The 18389-nt window shown below is 35.2% G+C and overlaps 1 protein-coding gene across 1 annotated transcript; it reads right to left on the bottom strand.

Annotated features, from left to right (window-relative positions):
- Positions 1 to 8137: 8137 nt before the first annotated feature.
- Positions 8138 to 9904, bottom strand: LOC133305823 (zingipain-2-like). The gene is made up of 2 exons (XM_061506067.1): positions 9481 to 9904; positions 8138 to 8736 (listed from the first exon to the last, which is right to left on the bottom strand). Exons 1-2 carry the CDS (start codon positions 9902 to 9904, stop codon positions 8138 to 8140), a joined length of 1023 nt encoding a protein of 340 aa, XP_061362051.1.
- Positions 9905 to 18389: the final 8485 nt, after the last annotated feature.

Here is an 18389-nt window from a genome sequence, read left to right as displayed (position 1 = left end):
TGTTGGCTTAAAAAGTATCGTAACTTAGTTAATCACATGACAATCTCTGCTGGGGGATACTGTCACAATTTATATGCATTTAATTGCATTTGGCTAATCTAGTTAAAAAATAACCTCGTAACTCCAAAGGCGATGCTATAGGCTTGAACTCATATAAGCAATGTAAAATACAGCAAAGAGTCAAAAGATGATACATACATACAATAATTATGATATATATACAATTAGGAAAACATGTTTATCATATTTCTAATACAAACAAACAAAAAATGAATTTTGTGTGTTCCATGAGATAAAATTGTCATATATATAAATTCAACTCAAAAATTTAAGTTTCTAAGTGGAACTTGTAAAACTAGTTGTGTCTCATGTGTAACGTGTGTCAATTGGTTTAATTAATAATAAAAGAGGCTTTATGGTAATTGACGTTTCACATTAATGATAATTGATGTTTTAACGTTTTGCATTATGGTAACGTCTCGCATTAATGGTAATTGACGTTTTGACGTTTCGCATTAAGGGAAGTTAATTAGAAATAACTGTGATAGGCCAGTTATATAATAGTTTATATGGTTAGTTTTTATATAAGGGTATCTGATAGAAAACAAACGTCCTTCTGAGTATAAGTTTAGTCTCATACAATGTCCTAAAAGTGAATTGGAACGAAAAGAAATGGAAGCAATTTCGTATGCATCATTAGTTGGGAGTTTAATGTATGCTCAGACTTGTACGAGACCAGATATTAGCTTTGCAGTTGGGATGTTGGGTAGATACCAAAATCCCGGTATGGATCATTGGAAAGCTGCAAAGAAAGTTCTGAGATATTTGCAAGGAACAAAAGGATTCACATGTAAGTAATTTAATCAGTAATTCATGATCCTATGTCATGTTCTTGACTGATTACTATTGAACATGAATCATGAATCATGAATTACTGATTAAATTACTTACATGTGGTATCAGAGCGTGTGTTTAAGAATTTGTGTTTTTTCATAACAATTATGAATGAATTCTTAATTCATGAAAAGTTAGGTTTTGAAAGTTCATGATCATCGTTGAATATAAAATTACTGTCAAATCGATATTTCTCGTTGAATTATTGGATGAAACTTGCATTAATTTTGAATTAAAGTTCATCTGCATTTTCGATGTTGTGTCCAATATAAAGGATTTGAATTACTAACCATGAATCATGAAAAGCAATTAATTGTCTCGGTTTTTGTGTTAATGGATAAAGCATTTGAAATTTACAACCAATATGAATTTGGTCGCTGGAAGAAAAATCGAGAATGGTATTTCTTCATTTATCATCAACATTGAGATATATTTCTTGTCTCGATTTTTGTGTCCATGTAATGGAATAACATTTGTAATATACGAAGTTTTATATAAAGATTGCTGTTACATATTGGTTTGAAGAAATATATGACTTTTCGGTAATCGTGCATCATTGTTGGATTACTTGATATTTTTGAATCAATTAATCGTGAATCTTGAAGAGTTATTTTAAATTTCAAATATTATGAATTTTATTTCAATTACCATGACTGTGATGCTGTGAATAGTATGATATAATTATTCATGTTGTGGTATATTGAAGTTCATTATTATAGAACAGTTAGGGATTAACCCAAAGGTTGATTATTTGTTTTATAAAATGAACATGGATGTTGGTATTGTTGGCATATTTCTCACATTTGGACATCCAAAGATGACAAATAATTATGATAAGGGTATGCATCATTGCCAAATTATGTGAAATTTATATAGCATCATTATAGTTAATGTTGTATGTTAATGGATCCCCAAAGGTGAACATTGATATGCATTGAAGTTAATATAGTTGAATCTGTGAAGTATGTTAGTATGTGACATGTATGACTCAAAGCATTAATGTTTAAATATCATTCCTCGCAGTACCGGTGGCTACACATTCCATGTTCTCAACTGTTACAGTTTTTAATGTGCTGAACTTCTCTGAATGGAAAGAGCAAATCCAATTTTACCTTGGGGTAATGGATATGGATATGGCTCTTAGAGAAGAGGAACCTGGTGCTATTACTCCTGAAAGCACTGAGGATGAAAGGAACCATTTTAAGAACTGAGAAAGGTCCAACAGATTAAGTTTGATGTACATGAAAATGAGCATAGCAAGCAACATTAAGTCAGCTCTTCCACAAACCGAAAGTGCTATCGAAATGATGAAACTTGTGGAAGAGCGCTCTCAAACCGCTGATAAGTCTCTTGCTGGGACACTTATGAGTACATTGACCACCATGAAGTTTGATGGTTCGCGTACTATGCATGAGCATGTTATTGAAATGACAAGCATTGCGGCAAAATTAAAAGCATTGGGAATGGCTGTGGATGAGAACTTCCTGGTGCAGTTCGTATTGAACTCATTACCGTCTGAGTATGGTCCTTTCCAAATGAACTATAACACCATGAAAGATAAATGGAATGTGCATGAATTGCACAGTATGTTAGTTCAGGAGGAAACCAGACTTAAGAATCAGGGAGCTCATTCTATCAATTATGTAAAGCATTAAGAAGCTGAAAAGTATAAAGGTAAGAAGCATGAGAAGAAAGGAGGAGGAGGAGGACCCCTTAAAGTGAATGAGACCTCTTCTTCTAAAATCCACAAAAAGGAAAGTAATGCAAATATGAGGTGCCATTTCTGTAAAAAGGAAGGGCATTTCAAAAAGGATTGCTTGAAACATAAGGCTTGGTTCGAAAAGAAAGGTAGGCCTAGTGCTTATGTATGTTATAAATCAAACCTGGCTGAAGTTCCTTATAATACTTGGTGGATTGATTCTGGTTGTACTACTCATGTTTCTAATACAATGCAGGGATTTCTTATGACCCAAACCACAAAGCCAAATGAAAAGTTTGTCCTTATGGGCAATAGAGTTAAAGTTCCGGTGGAAGCTGTTGGGACTTACCGTTTAATTCTCGATAGTGGATTTCATTTGGATTTATGTGAAACTCTTTATGTACCTAGTATATCTAGGAATTTAGTTTCAATTTCCAAACTTGATGTTGCTGGATACTCTTTTAAATTTGGTAGTGGTAGTTTCAGTTTGTACAAGCACAATCATTTGATTGGTAATGATACTTTTTGTGATGGATTATATAAATTATGTCTTGATAATCTTTATGCTGAAACACTTATGACTCGACATCATAATGTTGGTACTAAACATACCTTAATTAATGAGTGTTCCGCTTACTTGTGGCACAAACGTTTGGGACATATTTCCAAAGAAAGGATGAAAAGATTGGTAAATAATGAAATCCTTCCGGATTTAGACTTTACTAATTTAAATGTTTGTGTGGATTATATTAAAGGAAAACAAACAAAACACACAAAGAAAGGAGCCACAAGGAGCACTCAGCTTCTTGAAATTATACACACAGATGTATGTGGTCCGTTTGATGTTAATGCCTTCAATAAAGAAAAATAATTTATCACTTTCATTGATGATTATTCACGTTATGGTTATCTCTATTTGCTGCATGATAAGTCTCAAGCAGCAAATGCTTTGGAGATTAATATTAATGAAGTTGAAAGGCAATTAGACAGAAAGGTGAAGATTGTCAGGTCTGATAGGGGTGGTGAATATTATGGAAGGTATAATGAAAGTGGACAACATCCGGGCCCATTTGCTAAATTTCTGGAAAAACGTGGTATTTATGCTCAATACACAATGCCCGGTACACCGCAACAGAATGGTGTATTAGAAAGGCGTAATAGGACCTTACTGGATATGGTTAGGAGTATGTTAAGTAATTCTTCTTTACCTGTTTCATTGTGGACTTATGCTCTAAAAACTGCCATGTACGTATTGAATAGGGTTCCTAGTAAGTCAGTTCGAAAGACTCCTTTTGAACTTTGGACTGGAAGGAAACCTAGTATAAGACACCTACATGTTTGGGGTTGTCAGGCAGAGATTAGATACTACAATCCGCAAGAAAAGAAACTGGATGCAAGGACAATCAGTGGTTATTTCATTGGTTATCCAGAAAAATCGAAATGGTATAGATTTTACTGTCCTTATCATACTACAAGGATTATTGAATCTGGAAATGCAAGGTTCATTGAGAATGGTGAAGTTAGTGGGAGTGAAACACCACGTAAAGTGGATATTCATGAAGTGAGAGTACAAGTTCCATTACCTTGTAGCTCTAGTAAAGTTATTGTTCCTTATGATATTGAACCAATCAATAATAATGAAGGACAAGTTAATAATCACACTATTCATGAAGAAATCATTGTTGATGAACCAAATGAACCCACAGTAGAAGAACCACAACAAATAGCATTAAGAAGATCTCAAAGAGAAAGGAAACCTGCTATTTCTAATGATTATGTGGTATATCTATAAGAGTCTGAATTTGACATGGGTATTTCAGGATGATCCAGTAACGTTTTCACAAGCCATGAATGGAGAAAATGGTGATAAATGGTTAGATGCTATGAAAGATGAGTTGAAATCTATGGAACAGAATAAGGTCTAGGATCTTGTTGAGTTACCAGAAGGGTGCAAGAGAGTTGGTGTAAATGGGTCTTTAAGACCAAACGTGACTCTTATGGTAACTTAGAACGTTACAAGGCCAGACTAGTTGCAAAGGGATTCACTCAAAAAGATGGCATTGACTATAAAGAAACTTTTCACCAGTTTCAAAGAAGGATTCTTTAAGAATTATTATGGCATTGGTGGCTCATTATGATCTAGAGTTACACCAAATGGATGTGAACACCGCCTTTCTAAATGGAAATTTAGATGAAGATGTGTACATGGACCAACCAATGGGGTTCATAGAAAAGGGTAAAGAGCACATGGTGTGCAAACTTAAGAAGTCAATATACGGACTTAAACAAGCTTCACGACAATGATATCTTAAATTTAATGATATTGTTGTTTCCTTTGGATTTAAAGAAAAACATTGTTGATCGATGTATATATCTGAAGATCAGTGGGAGCAAGTTTATCTTATTGATTCTGTATGTTGATGATATTTTGCTGGCAACTAACGATCTTGGCCTTTTAAATGAGACTAAGAAGTTTCTCTCTAGTAACTTTGAAATGAAAGATATGAGTGAGACAACTTATGTGATAGGAATAGAAATATTCCGTGATAGATCACAAGAACTGTTAGGTTTGTCTCAGAAAGCATATATTAATAAAGTTCTAGAGAGATTCAGAATGGAAAACTGCTCATACTGCTCATCGTCTCCAGTTCCAATTCAGAAAGGAGATAAGTTTAGTCTCATACAATGTCCTAAAAGTGAATTAGAACGAAAAGAAATGGAAGCAATTTCGTATGCATCATTAGTTGGGAGTTTAATGTATGCTCAGACTTGTACGAGACCAGATATTAGCTTTGCAGTTGGGATGTTGGGTAGATACCAAAATCCCGGTATGGATCATTGCAAAGCTGCAAAGAAAGTTCTGAGATATTTGCAAGGAACTAAATGTCACATGCTTACTTATAGAAGGTCTAACAACCTTGAAGTGATTGGATACACAGATTCAGATTTTGCAGGATGCGTAGACACAAGAAAGTCTACATATGGTTACCTATATCTTTTAGCTGAAGGAGCTATATCATGGAAAAGTGCGAAGCAGACTGTAATAGCTGCGTCCATTATGGAAGCTGAATTTGTGGCATGCTTTGAAGCCACGGTTCAGGCTAAATGGCTACGGAACTTTATTTCAGGGCTTGGATTGGTCGACAATATTGAAAAGCCGCTGAAAATTTATTGTGATAATTCTGCAGCTGTCTTCTTTTCTAAAAACGACAAATATTCCAAAGGTACTAAACATATGGAATTAAAGTACTTTTCCGTTAAAGAAGAGGTTCAGAAACATAGAGTGTCTATAGAGCATATTAGCACCGATCTTATGATAGCTGATCCCTTGACGAAGGGATTACCGCCCAAGACATTTATGGTCATGTATGTAGAATGAGCATTATGTCAGCTAATGAATGATGATAATTATTGTTATGTATTAAGTGTTGACACTCTGAGCTCATTGATAGATATATGTTTCTGTTATTGTCTTATTTTCAATTTATGTATGCATGCAAGTATATGTGATGATATTAAAAATAATTATGGTCCGTTAATGAAGACATTATTGTTGGACATAATGTGTACTTCCTATTAAAGTATCATGTTAGGAAGAAGAGTCAATATAGTGGTACATGGAAGGGACTATGCCGACTTGATAGCATACAACCGCCATGACTCATGTTGATTTTATTTCTAATAATGAATTATGATGACGTCAATGTATGGAACCTTTAGCCTAGTAAATGCGCATTATAGTGAATGTTAATTAAATCATGAAGGGACACCTTATGACATGAGCCAAGTGGGAGAATGTAAAACTAGTTGTGTCTCATGTGTAACGTGTGTCAATTGGTTTAATTAATAATAAAAGTGGCTTTATGGTAATTGACGTTTCACATTAATGATAATTGATGTTTTAACGTTTTGCATTATGGTAGCGTCTCGCATTAATGGTAATTGACGTTTTGACGTTTCGCATTAAGGGAAGTTAATTAGAAATAACTGTGATAGGCCAGTTATATAATAGTTTATATGGTCAGTTTTCATATAAGGGTATCTGATAGAAAACAAACGTCCTTCTGAGTCTGCCTAGAAAAGTTGTATCATATTCCTATCAAAGAAGATACAAGAATGGTGAAAGGGTTAAGACTTAGAGAAAGCATTCTACTGTTAAAGATCTTCCGCAATTATGGACAAATGTATGTTTATGTGAAACTCATGAATTCTAAAGATCCTATGTCATGTTCTTGACTGATTACTATTGAACATGAATCATGAATCATGAATTACTGATTAAATTACTTACAGAACTCACTGACACCATATTTATAATTTTTTATTTGTTTAACATGTTCCCTCATAATAATTTATTGAACTTGAACGAAGAATAATGTATAGGACCATCCACCAACACTGAAAAATTATGTAAAACAATTAATTCATCCTAAAAACTTAAACAATTGGGTGAAAATCATTTTAATAATTTTATATTTCTCTCAAAAAAAATTACCCCTATTATATTGTGTTTCTTGATAATTGTTACTAGGGACTCATTCAAGTTGTTATACTTTCGGAGAAATTCTTCCTCCTTTAGCATGTCAAAATTTCTCTACATATGACTGTTAGTGACATTTTCCAGAATAAGTGTAAGAAATTAGTAAATTACGTTTCATGCTGGCGGTTTCGTTGATAAAAATTAATTGGTTTGATTTTCACCATTATTTATCTTTCTTTTTTTTAATCCCTCACCTGACTCCTGAGACCTATTTATGAGGTCACCTAATTATAATGGCATTATTATAAACTGCTATACCATTTACCGAAAAAATAAAAGATATGGAAATGAACTTAAAGAAATTGTGATATACATTTAACAATTTTTATTTTAACATAGTTTTTCAGGCAGCAAAAAAAATTTAATTATTAATCTTCATATGTTGAACTACCAATACTTTTGGCCGTTGGATGAGCATTATAAATTTTTTAAAACATATGAAGAGAAATAGTTAGCTTTTTAAAATAATAAAATTTGAAATGTATTCTTGTAGTTCCTTTAAATTAATAAAGCTTGTTTTGTGAAGGTCACCACGAAAATGCTGGTTGAAATTATTTTTCTACTTGTGAATAATTTTGAAACATGTTCCGAAATAATTTGTTTTTATTTCTGTATTACGACGAACATTATTTCATTGCAAGTAAAACGTAATGAATAATATTCAATTCACTAACCATTCTATTGCTTTTCAGTTTTCTTTGCAAGCTTATATATGTCCATTTTTTTCTGTTTCTCTTTCCATGTCATGATTTTGCGTTTAGTTTTTCAGATTCGTTATAAAGGGCTTAAATTCATTAATTAAAAGCTTCAGTTTCATATATATATATAAAGAGCATCAAACTAGGAACTCCTTACCAAACAAGAGGCATCAAAACATGGATTGAAAATATATTATATTAAAAGAAAGGAATGTTGAACAAAAAATATAAAGACAAAAGAAAAGTTATTCAACCTATTAATGAACGCGCGTACACTGCATAATAAGCAATTGCTTTTGAAACTAGTTAAACTTTGGGATAACAAGGATTGATAGCAATGCCACAAAGACCTCCTGGTTGATCAGTATCCCTAAGCAACCTCATGTAACCACCCTCACCCCAGAGTTTACCCCATGAATTCTTAATCAACCAGTACTTAATGCCATCTTTGCTCGTCCCATAGCCAATAACAGTAGCCGCATGGATATCAGTTGCACCCTCGAGCTTGGTTGGGCAACTTCCTGTAAATATGCCTCCTTGGTATGAATGAAAGTCATCACTAAGTGCTAAGTATACTGACACTGGTTGATTGGCCACGGCTATTAGTAGTTGCTTTTCATTGTTCGAAGGTACATTTACATAACCACTTATTTGGGCTGCGGTTGCAGTAGCAATATGGCAGGTTGAAGTACTTCCTTGGTATGGGTAACTAGTTTCACTATCAAGACCCTTGTTTTGTATGATATAGTCGAAGGCATTTTGCATATAACCTTTATTGCAGCCTTTGTTCTCCTCATTGTAATCGCAGTCCAAAAGTTGTTGCTCTGACAATGAGATCAAATTGCCGGTTTTTATTTTGATAATACCTTCTACAGCTGCCACAGCGGAAAATGCCCAGCAGCATCCTGCAAACGTACACATTGGTCATAGGGTAGAGTTATATAGTAGTACCAAGAAATTAATCATGGTGTGGCTAAAAAGATTATTTTGTGTGTGACAACCATGGCACCAAGCGCTAATGAATATCCTTTTATGTTGAAATTTCTACCTATCTATTTCTTTTCAAAAAATTTAATTTAATTTCACCTATTTAATTTAATGAAGGGATTGATATATAGCAGGCACAAAATTTTCACAAGAAAAATATAACTTATTCAATGATACATCAATAGTCATCAATATTTCTGTTTTTGCTGCATAAATTTTTTCTGCCATACTCGGTAAGGTAAGAAGGTTCCTCTAACATTTTCTTTCTCTTATCTTTGTTAAACCCTTTTCTCTTTTATGTTTTTTAAATTTTATCATTAAAATTTTAACCGCTAATTTATTAATGAATGACAAAAAAAAAATTGTAGACTCGATGATATTAAAATATGAAGGAAAAAATATTTGTTATTATAAATAACACAAAATTATGTCATTTTTTAAGAAAGAGATAAATATAAAATAATAGTTTTTATTTAAAATTTAAATTAAAAAAAAATCACCCACTCTCTCCTCTCCATGATTTTCATTTCTTGTATATATTTTTCTCCTAAAATTACAAACATTAAACCCTAACATGAAACATGAAATGAAATCACCCTAATTTTTGCCATGCATGCTAGCTCCCTAGAAATTTTTGTTAATATAAAGTAAGAAGGTGTTACCACATGTGCCTTGGTCCTTAATATCGGTGACGGCTCCATGCTCTCTCCAGTCCATGCTTTCGGGGACTTCATCAGTGTTTAAGGGTGGAACTGGCGCCATCGAAGAAGGTGAATATGGTACGCTTGAAATCTTAAGTTTTGCTGAATGTGAAGCAATAAACTCTTCTGTAGTTAAATCAGAAAACTGATTCAGGCCCAACTTGTAACTCTTATTCGTAGCATTGTTGAAATTCTCAATGCGTTCCAAGTTCTCCATAAAAATCTTGAAGCGTTTATCCTTCTCCGCATCGTTTGCATAGGAGCGTCCATGTTGCAACATCCATTGCTCGTGCTTTTTAGCAACGGATGTTTCATACAAGGTTCGGGACATGGCTGGATATACACATGTCCAAAAGATAAAGCAAACAGTGATGAGACGTTTCATTTCAACAGTAATAGACATCTTTTGCAGATACAAGAGGTTGTTCTACCACAATGGCTTTTTACTGATTTTGTATAACTGTGCAGAAAGTAAGTAGAGATTTGAGATATATATAGAATTCAAAATCTTATTTTTTACCGATTAAAAGAGATTCATTTCTTTTTAGGAGTTAAATAATAAATGCGTCCGTTAATTAATCTTAGGAGTTTTAATTTTATAATAAGTTTCTCTGAACACAATATATATATATGATGATATTTGAATATCTGAATTTCAAAATTGTATCAGGTCGAATTAACATTAAAAATGCTCAAGTTAGTAGGGATTAGACACGATATCTATGATTAATGTCGTGATATATATCATGCCTAATGTGTCTGATTCTGATCCCTTCTAATTTAATAATTGCCATATCATTTTGTGTTTGGATTAACTTATTTGAAAAAATTAAAACAACTTCTTGAAATATTTCTTTTAAAAAATAATATATATTTTTCCAATTTTTCTAAAATAACTAAAAGAACCATCTACCTAACTCCTAAAATTAATTTATATATGTAAGCATTCAATTCTTTCAATAAATGTATTTAACATATAAAATAGATTCTTCTTGTTGGTGTTGTTTTTAATTATTAGAGTGTGATTTTATGATAATAAAATATTTATTCATTCAAAATAAAGTTTTTTAAAAAAATATGTAAAAGGAAAATGCTAATTGCAAATATATAAAGGAAGAAAGAGATATATAGTATCTATTTAAGATCAATTAAATAAGAAAAATAAATATACAAAATGATGTAATTTTGGGTGACAGAGCGATCAAATGACATGATAAATAATTATATATATATATATATATATATATATATATATATATATATAGGTTCGCTTTTTCAGCAGTAAGCCCAATACAACGTCGTTTTGGGGCAGAAATCACGGTGTTTTTGTAATTTTAATTTATTTCAGAGTTATATATTTATAATTTTTTAAGATTTCAATACCAAAACGACGTCGTTTTGGGAAGAAATGCAGATAACTTATCTGCAGAAGCATTTTTCCCTATATATATATATATGTAGGGTTCGCTTTTTCTACAATCAATGTAGATAACTGATGTGCCTCTGGCAAGTGTGGTTTTTCAAGTTGAAATTGATAAGAATTGAGTCATAAAAGAGCAATTTAAATACATATTTGTTAATTATATTGATTCTTTCTATGTCAATAATATTTCTCACCTATTGGTTGTGTTTATACAGGTAAAAAGAGTGAAAATAGGAAATGATTTCATAATTGACCCTAATGATTATTTTGAGGCTTTAATAATTATAGTAAGTGAGTAATAATGCTGAAAGTCGCTTTTCGGAAGAAAAGTGCAGATACCAGTTCTGCTAGTCGGTATGAATGCGTATCGAAAAAGTATCCCATAAAATTATAATAAGTATATGATAATTACTAGAATGATATGTAGGACTTGTAAAACGAGTTTCAAGTCCAGATAATGAGAAATGGTGCTGGAAACCGGTACTGGCTTGGAAAAGCGCGTACTGGAAAAGTGCTCAGAAAATTATAAGAAAAATATGATAAATCTTAGAAAATTGTGTAGTTTCAGATTTCAAAGTTTGGGATTAAAATGTTAAGCGTAGCAATTAAAGTTAATACTGTGTGTTTAAGTGCGTTTGAGCTATAAATACCCTTATTAAGGGCACATTGCCCTAGATATCAGATTTTGCTACGTGAGTGGCTGCTGGTGGTTGCTACCCTTTGCCTTCTCCACCATTTCTTGACCTTCCTTGTAGCTTTTCTTCACTTTTCCTTCACCAATCATCCTTGTGTGAGTGAGATAAAGCCGTGGGAGTGGGTGTGAGACCTTCTTGCTGAGTTGGAGCTGCTGTGTGAGGGGTGTTAATTGCTGCCTCTGAGTTTGTTGAGGGTGTGAACCTTTGGCTTGTCATTTGTGGTGCCAAGAAGCCATCTTTGGTGCTAAGAACTAACCTTTGGTGTGCCATTTTCGTTTCCTTGTGTGCTGGACTTTGGAGCTTCAAGTGAGCTCCAAGAGCATCATCCTTTTCTGTTTTAAGCTTGGGTAAGTTGTTGAACCCATGATCTTGAGTTTTTATGCTTAAAAATGAAAGCTTGATGCATGTTAGGCTTAAAGATGATAACTTGCTGTTGGGTAATGTTGAACACACCTTAAATCGCATGTTTAAGCTTCTGTATACTTGAAATGAACCACCTTCGTTGGATATCTTCGCGAAATGCAAAAAAACTGCATTCTGTCGCAAAATATCCGGATATGCATATCCGGATTTCGGTACAGCAACGAACCTGTCTTGGTAAAAATTCAATATCTTGAGCTACAGAGCTCCAAATCGAGTGCCGTTTGGACCTATGTAAAGCTAACACATAGGGCTATAACACTGTAAAATTTCGTAGCCATTGGATAAGTTTTTTGAACTCAGTGTTAGTTTAAAGTCGCGTCTTGGTTGCTGGAATTTCAGTTGGCAGCAATCACTTTGCGAAAATCATAACCGAAGCTATACAACTCCGATTGAGACAAAAGATATGTCGTTGGAAAACTTGTGATGTCTAGTTTAACATATTAAAATATCAGAATTTTTGGGAAAGAATTACAACTTCAGTTTTAATAAAATGGAACCTTGGGAGCGATATCTCGCGAAATGCAGAAACTGCATTCTGTCGCGAAATATCCGGATATTGATATCCGGATATGGGCTTGGAGATATCCGGATATGGATATCTGGATATGCCCCCGACATATATCCGGATATTCTGGGATTTCGTAGAACAGTAGCTGTGCTGTGTGTACAGTAGGCTATTGGGGGTTTGTGGACCCTAGATTGATAAAGTTGAACTTCTGTAATTTATGAACTAAGTCAGAATCGTTGTGATTAAGGACTTATGGCTTGGTATGGAGCCTTAAGACGTAAAACATAAGGAAAGATGTTGTCTTTAAGTTATATGCTTGTGTTGCATTATTATTGATATAGTATTGGTCCATAACAGATTGTGAATCTGCTGTGTTTGGACTTTGAGCTGTGGACTCTTGGCTTTTGGAGTGAGCTTGCAAGGTAAGCTTTCGTGTCCTCGGTTTAGCCATGTTGTGGTTCCACCATGTCCCATGGGGGTATGGTTTATGCATGCTGTTTACATGCTTTTGGATATTTGATATGTTGATTGAACTTTACATGTAATGGCTTTTAATATGCATATGTTGTTTCATCTTGACGGGAAGCCTGACTATGTAGCGCCATACAAGACGGTGTACCGGGGTGAATGCAAGTGGTACTTGCACGGTGTGTAGGTGATAGACGTATACCTGCACTGTCTCTGGCCAGTAGATTACTATTGACACACATGGCATGATTATCTGCTGCATTGCATTGTTTTAGAAATGATAAACTGTTTTTGAACTTATATTGCACATGTAAGTGAGCTTGGGGTGGAAGATCCTTGAGGACTCACTGACTTACTGAGATTTCTAGATTAGAGATCTTACCCCACGTTTAGGGAATGCTTATTTCAGGATCAGGTAGTATGGGTACTGATGCCTCAGGCGGCAGGAGGCCAGAGCTTAGCTGATTATGTTTTACTGCTTTGTGTTAGCATGACTGGATTTGGATGCTGATTATGTTTTATGCCTTTTGTCTTTATGTTGTTGTTGAGACTGATGTTAGGCATGTTGCCTTATTTGAGTGAGCATGGGGATTGTCCATGACACTCTCTGTTAGTACTTTTTAGATTGGAGTGGTATAAACGGTTTGATGGTCCGGTCTACATTGTTGTAGTTCCGTGACTAGAGCCACACTTATTTTATCTATGTTATGAGGTATTTCAGTTAGCTGTTTTATTGCAATTACATACAGGCGATGTTTTATTAAATTGATTATTAAACAAGTTGGTAATGTTAATGGCATCATAATTGAAAAGAAAAAGTAATTCCGCATTTTAAATTAAGCGCAGCTTAATACGATATTATGATAACATTACCGGATATATACGGGGTGTTACACTGCTCACAACTAAAGACCAAATCTCTTTCGACTTCGGACAATCTCGGATGGCATGGAGGACTGTCTCACTACTGTAGTTACATCGTGGGCACCTATCTGAAATAGTCATATGACAATGTAATCTTCGAGCATTAGTCAAAAGCTTCTTACCCTCCATTAACCAAAGAAACATACGAACTCTTTCTAGCCCCATCCACTTCCAGATACGCCCCCATTGTCGATTGTGAATCGAATTTTCACTATTATCCAAGATGGAGTAAGCTGACTTCAGAGAAGAAACTCCATCTGTTGTCCCATTCCAAATGATGCGGTCCTTCCCATCATGATCAGAAGGAGGAACTACATTCATGATACGATCACTTTTAATGTATTATTAAATATAGGCATTAACGCACTTAAAAATGGTTTGTTGAACATGATTACCACATCGGTTTTCGTCCTTAACGTGAGTAAGGACTCCAAGATGTTGGGTGAGGGTCTTTGTAATGATTTATATTATTCTCTAACACATCCTCTCACACAAGAGCCCTTTGGGCTTGAAGTGTGGATGCACAGACCCAATTTAACACACCTCCTCATACAAGGGCCCTATTGCACATGCCCAATTTTTGGTTTACTTTCTTGTGCTTTTTTTTTATTTAATTCCACAAGTGGGGGGCGGTGAGGATCGAACTCGTGACCTTATGGTCACTCAAGCTCTGATACCATGTAAAGAACCACTTCAACTCAAAACCTTAAGATGTTGGGTGATGATCTTTTTAATGATTTATATTATTTCCTAACAATATTCTCTGTTAGTTTATGATAGGCTTTCTTCTGTCTACACAAGGAAATTCTTATTTTAGTGTATGGATTTTTGTATTAAAGAGTCGTGTGTGCAACCAACAATAACCATAAAAATTAAGATCCAAAACGATTACAGGAAATAATGTTAAAGAGTAACAAAACCTTAGGCCAAGAGGCCCATATTCAAAGATAAGTCGGTAGAAGGCATTAGTTAAAGGATCTCTCGTTCTTACCGTTGCTATAGACAGAAAAAGTTGTAACAAACCTATTAATATTAGGATACGTAGATTTTTTTTTTTTTTTTCAGGATATGAAATCGTATTCCGGTAGAAATAAATGTTATTGTAAATTTTCTTATCTACAACTATTAAAGCCTTAGTTAAATGGGAAAAACACTCTCAAGAAACATGAGAATGAAACATAGAATGAGAATTATTTTCTTATGTCGTGATTTTTTGATTTACATGTAATTTTTTTTTTAATAAATACGGATGAAAACAATTCTCACGTGCAAAAATCAAAAATCAAATGTTAGGAGAAGATCACCTTTGATCTTATCCTTTAGCAACTAAGTCCTAGTTTTTAGCAAGAATAGTTTGTTATTATTCCATGTATAGTTTATTGAACAGTATACTTTATTCTAGTTGATCCTCCTTGATTCTGTATAACCGACTTGTGTATATATTGGCTATCAGCCATTTCATTAAATATAACAACATATTCAAATCCTCTTAGTTTTCTATATGGTATCAGTTTGAAGGTATCGATCCACTTTCCCAATGGCTGATTTTGATTCAGATTCTTCCGCTGTCAATATCAATGCTAATGCCAATGCAACCAACCCTACCCTTACACCGTCTGATCCTCGTTCCCCATTTTTCATGCCCACATCTGATAGCCCTGGTTTATTTCTCACCAATGTTGTGTTAAAAGGTGAAACCAACTATGATGTGTGGGCCAAAGCATTCAAAAATGCACTCCTTGCAAAGAACAAAATCGGTTTCATAGATGGCTCCATTCACAAACCTGCTGCTGTAGCATCTGATGAAACCCACGCTTGGACACTTTGCAACTCCATGATCAACAGCTGGATCCACAACACTATTGATCCACTTCTCAAGCCATATATTCATTATTTCTCCACTGCTAAAGCACTATGGGATGATCTACGCGAAAGGTACTTTATTCAAAATGCTCCTAAAATTTATCAGCTCAAATCCAATCTTTTTCAGCTACGACAACAAGGCATGTCTGTTAGCAATTATTACACCAAATTAAGAGGTGCTTGGGATGAACTTGATGCTGCACGAGCCTTACCAGATTGCCCTCATGGCTCCAATTGTCCTGTTACACAATATATCACCAAAGAAATGGCAGATGATAGGGTCTACCAATTTCTATTAGGCCTGGACAATGCTATGTTTGGCACGATTCAAACACAACTCCTCAATCAACCGCTTCTGCCATCCTTAAACAAAGCATATTCCACGCTAGTCCAGGAAGAAACTCAGTTCCATATGGCTCAGACTCCTGACACTCGTAATGATGCACTTAGCTATGCTGCAAGAGAAAATTCAAATCCTCATTCCTCCAATGCTGATCCTGTTCGTTGCACTCACTGTGGTAAATTATACCATGATGTTTCCAAATGCTATCAATTACATGGAAGACCACCATATGGACGTGGAAGAGGACGTGGCAAATCTTATGACAAGCGTCCCAACCCATTCAATTTTTCTGCATCACAAACAGCAGCTGCAACACCTATAGTATCCAACCAAAACTCGATTCCCAACCTGAGTCCTGAGCTTCTACAGCAAATTGCCAACATGGTTGTTTCCTCCACTACACCGTCTGCTAACACTACATCCCTTTCTGGTAAGCACACTCTGCCTTCTACCTGGTTGGTGGATAGTGGCGCTTCTCAACACATGACAAGGAACCTCCATTTAATCTCCAATGTTACATCTATTCCACCCACTACAATAGGTTTACCTGATGGTGATCAACTTGTTTCCAATCACAGTGGCAGTCTCAAGTTGACATCTCATATTTCTCTTCAGAATGTGTTATATGTTCCCAAATTACAATGCAACCTCATATCAGTTGCTCAATTACTTGCTGATACAAATTGCATCATTTCTTTTACTCACAATGGCTGTGAATTGCAGGACCCCATAACGAGGATCAAGACTGGACTGGGTAGATTGCAAGTTGGTGTTTATGTGCATGACTCATCCAACAACAAATCCATCTCTACTGCATGTGCGGCTCACACTCAACAGAATGCAGATGTTTGGCACCGTCGATTGGGTCACCCTTCATTTTAGTTTTTAAGCTTTCTTCCTTTTGTTACAGTGAATAAAAATAGGGGTCATTCTCCTTCAGTTTGTGACATTTGCCTACGCGCACAACAAACTCGTACTGTATTCCCTATTAGCATTAATAAAACTACTGCATGCTTTGATCTTATTCACTGCGATATCTGGGGTCCATATCAAACTACCTCTCTAACCGGTGCAAGATATTTTTTTAACAATTGTGGATGATTATAGCAGAAACGTCTGGGTTTATTTAATGACCACCAAGTCTGAAACGTTCCAATACTTAACTCGATTTCTTCTCATGGTACGTAATCAGTTTAATACCATGGTCAAAATAATACGCTCCGACAATGGATCAGAATTTTGTGCTCATAATCTCCGCAAGGTTTATTCCGATATGGGAATTATACATCAAACATCATGTGTAGACACACCACAGCAGAATGGTCGTGTTGAACGGAAACATAGACATATTTTGAATGTTGCAAGAGCATTACGCTTTCAAGCTAGTCTTCCTATCGAGTTTTGGGGTGAATGTGTTCTAACTGCGGTACATTTAATCAATAGAACCCCCACTCCTCTTCTCCAAGGAAAAACACCATATGAATGTCTTTTCAACCGCACACCCAGCTATGATCATATTCGCATATTCGGATGTCTTTGCCATGCTCATCCACGTCCCAAACCGTTGGACAAGTTTGCAGCTCGATCAACTCGGTGTCTGTTCCTGGGATATCCTTTTGGCAAAAAGGGTTGGAGGCTTTATAACCTTGAAACACATACTGTTTTTGTATCCAAAGACGTGGTATTTGAAGAGAACACCTTTCCTTTTGCACCAACCACAGTCATTCCTACCACTGATATTCCTCACGACCCAAACCCCCATAACCCCATATCACCCGAACCAACCCTTGCTCCACAAAGCCCATCCTTTGATTCCCAAGTTGTTACCAACCCTGTCCCTTTAATTGAAGACACTCTCCCTGTTGAACAGGCTCAGCCCGAATCTGCCCCTACTGTCTCCATTGAGCTTTCTATCCGACAAGAACAGCCCCCAGAAGTCACACATCCATCTGCACCTTTGGGACGTGGTCACCGTTCTCGCCGTCCTCCATCATATCTCCAAGATTTCGAATGCTCCAAAGTCATCGCACATAATCCACTAGCTTCTTCTACTTCTTCCAGTCCTTCCTCAGGTATGGCTTATCCTATTGCTAACTTTGTTTCTTGTTCTAGATTCTCTCCCAAACATCAACAATTCCTTGCTGCCATTTCTTCTGGTGTTGAACCAAAAACATTCAAGGATGCTGTAACTGATGAAAGGTGGCGTGTAGCAATGCGAAAAGA

This window comes from Gastrolobium bilobum, unplaced genomic scaffold, assembly GCF_033153095.1.
Source record: "Gastrolobium bilobum isolate Gb01-03AN ecotype WA unplaced genomic scaffold, APGP_CSIRO_Gbil_v1 utg34786, whole genome shotgun sequence".
Classification (NCBI taxonomy): Eukaryota; Viridiplantae; Streptophyta; class Magnoliopsida; order Fabales; family Fabaceae; genus Gastrolobium; species Gastrolobium bilobum.
The sequence above is the reverse complement of the archived record's forward strand: the minus strand, read 5'-3'. Positions and strand labels throughout refer to the sequence as shown.

What these genes read in the sequence shown, in the direction of transcription:
- LOC133305823 (XM_061506067.1), bottom strand. Translation starts at nt 9,904, where the DNA reads ATGAAACGTCTCATCACTGTTTGCTTTATCTTTTGGACATGTGTATAT. An exon ending in TAAGGACCAAGGCACATGTG is followed by an intron (nt 8,737 to 9,480) that starts GTAACACCTTCT and finishes GTACGTTTGCAG; the next exon opens with GATGCTGCTGGGCATTTTCC.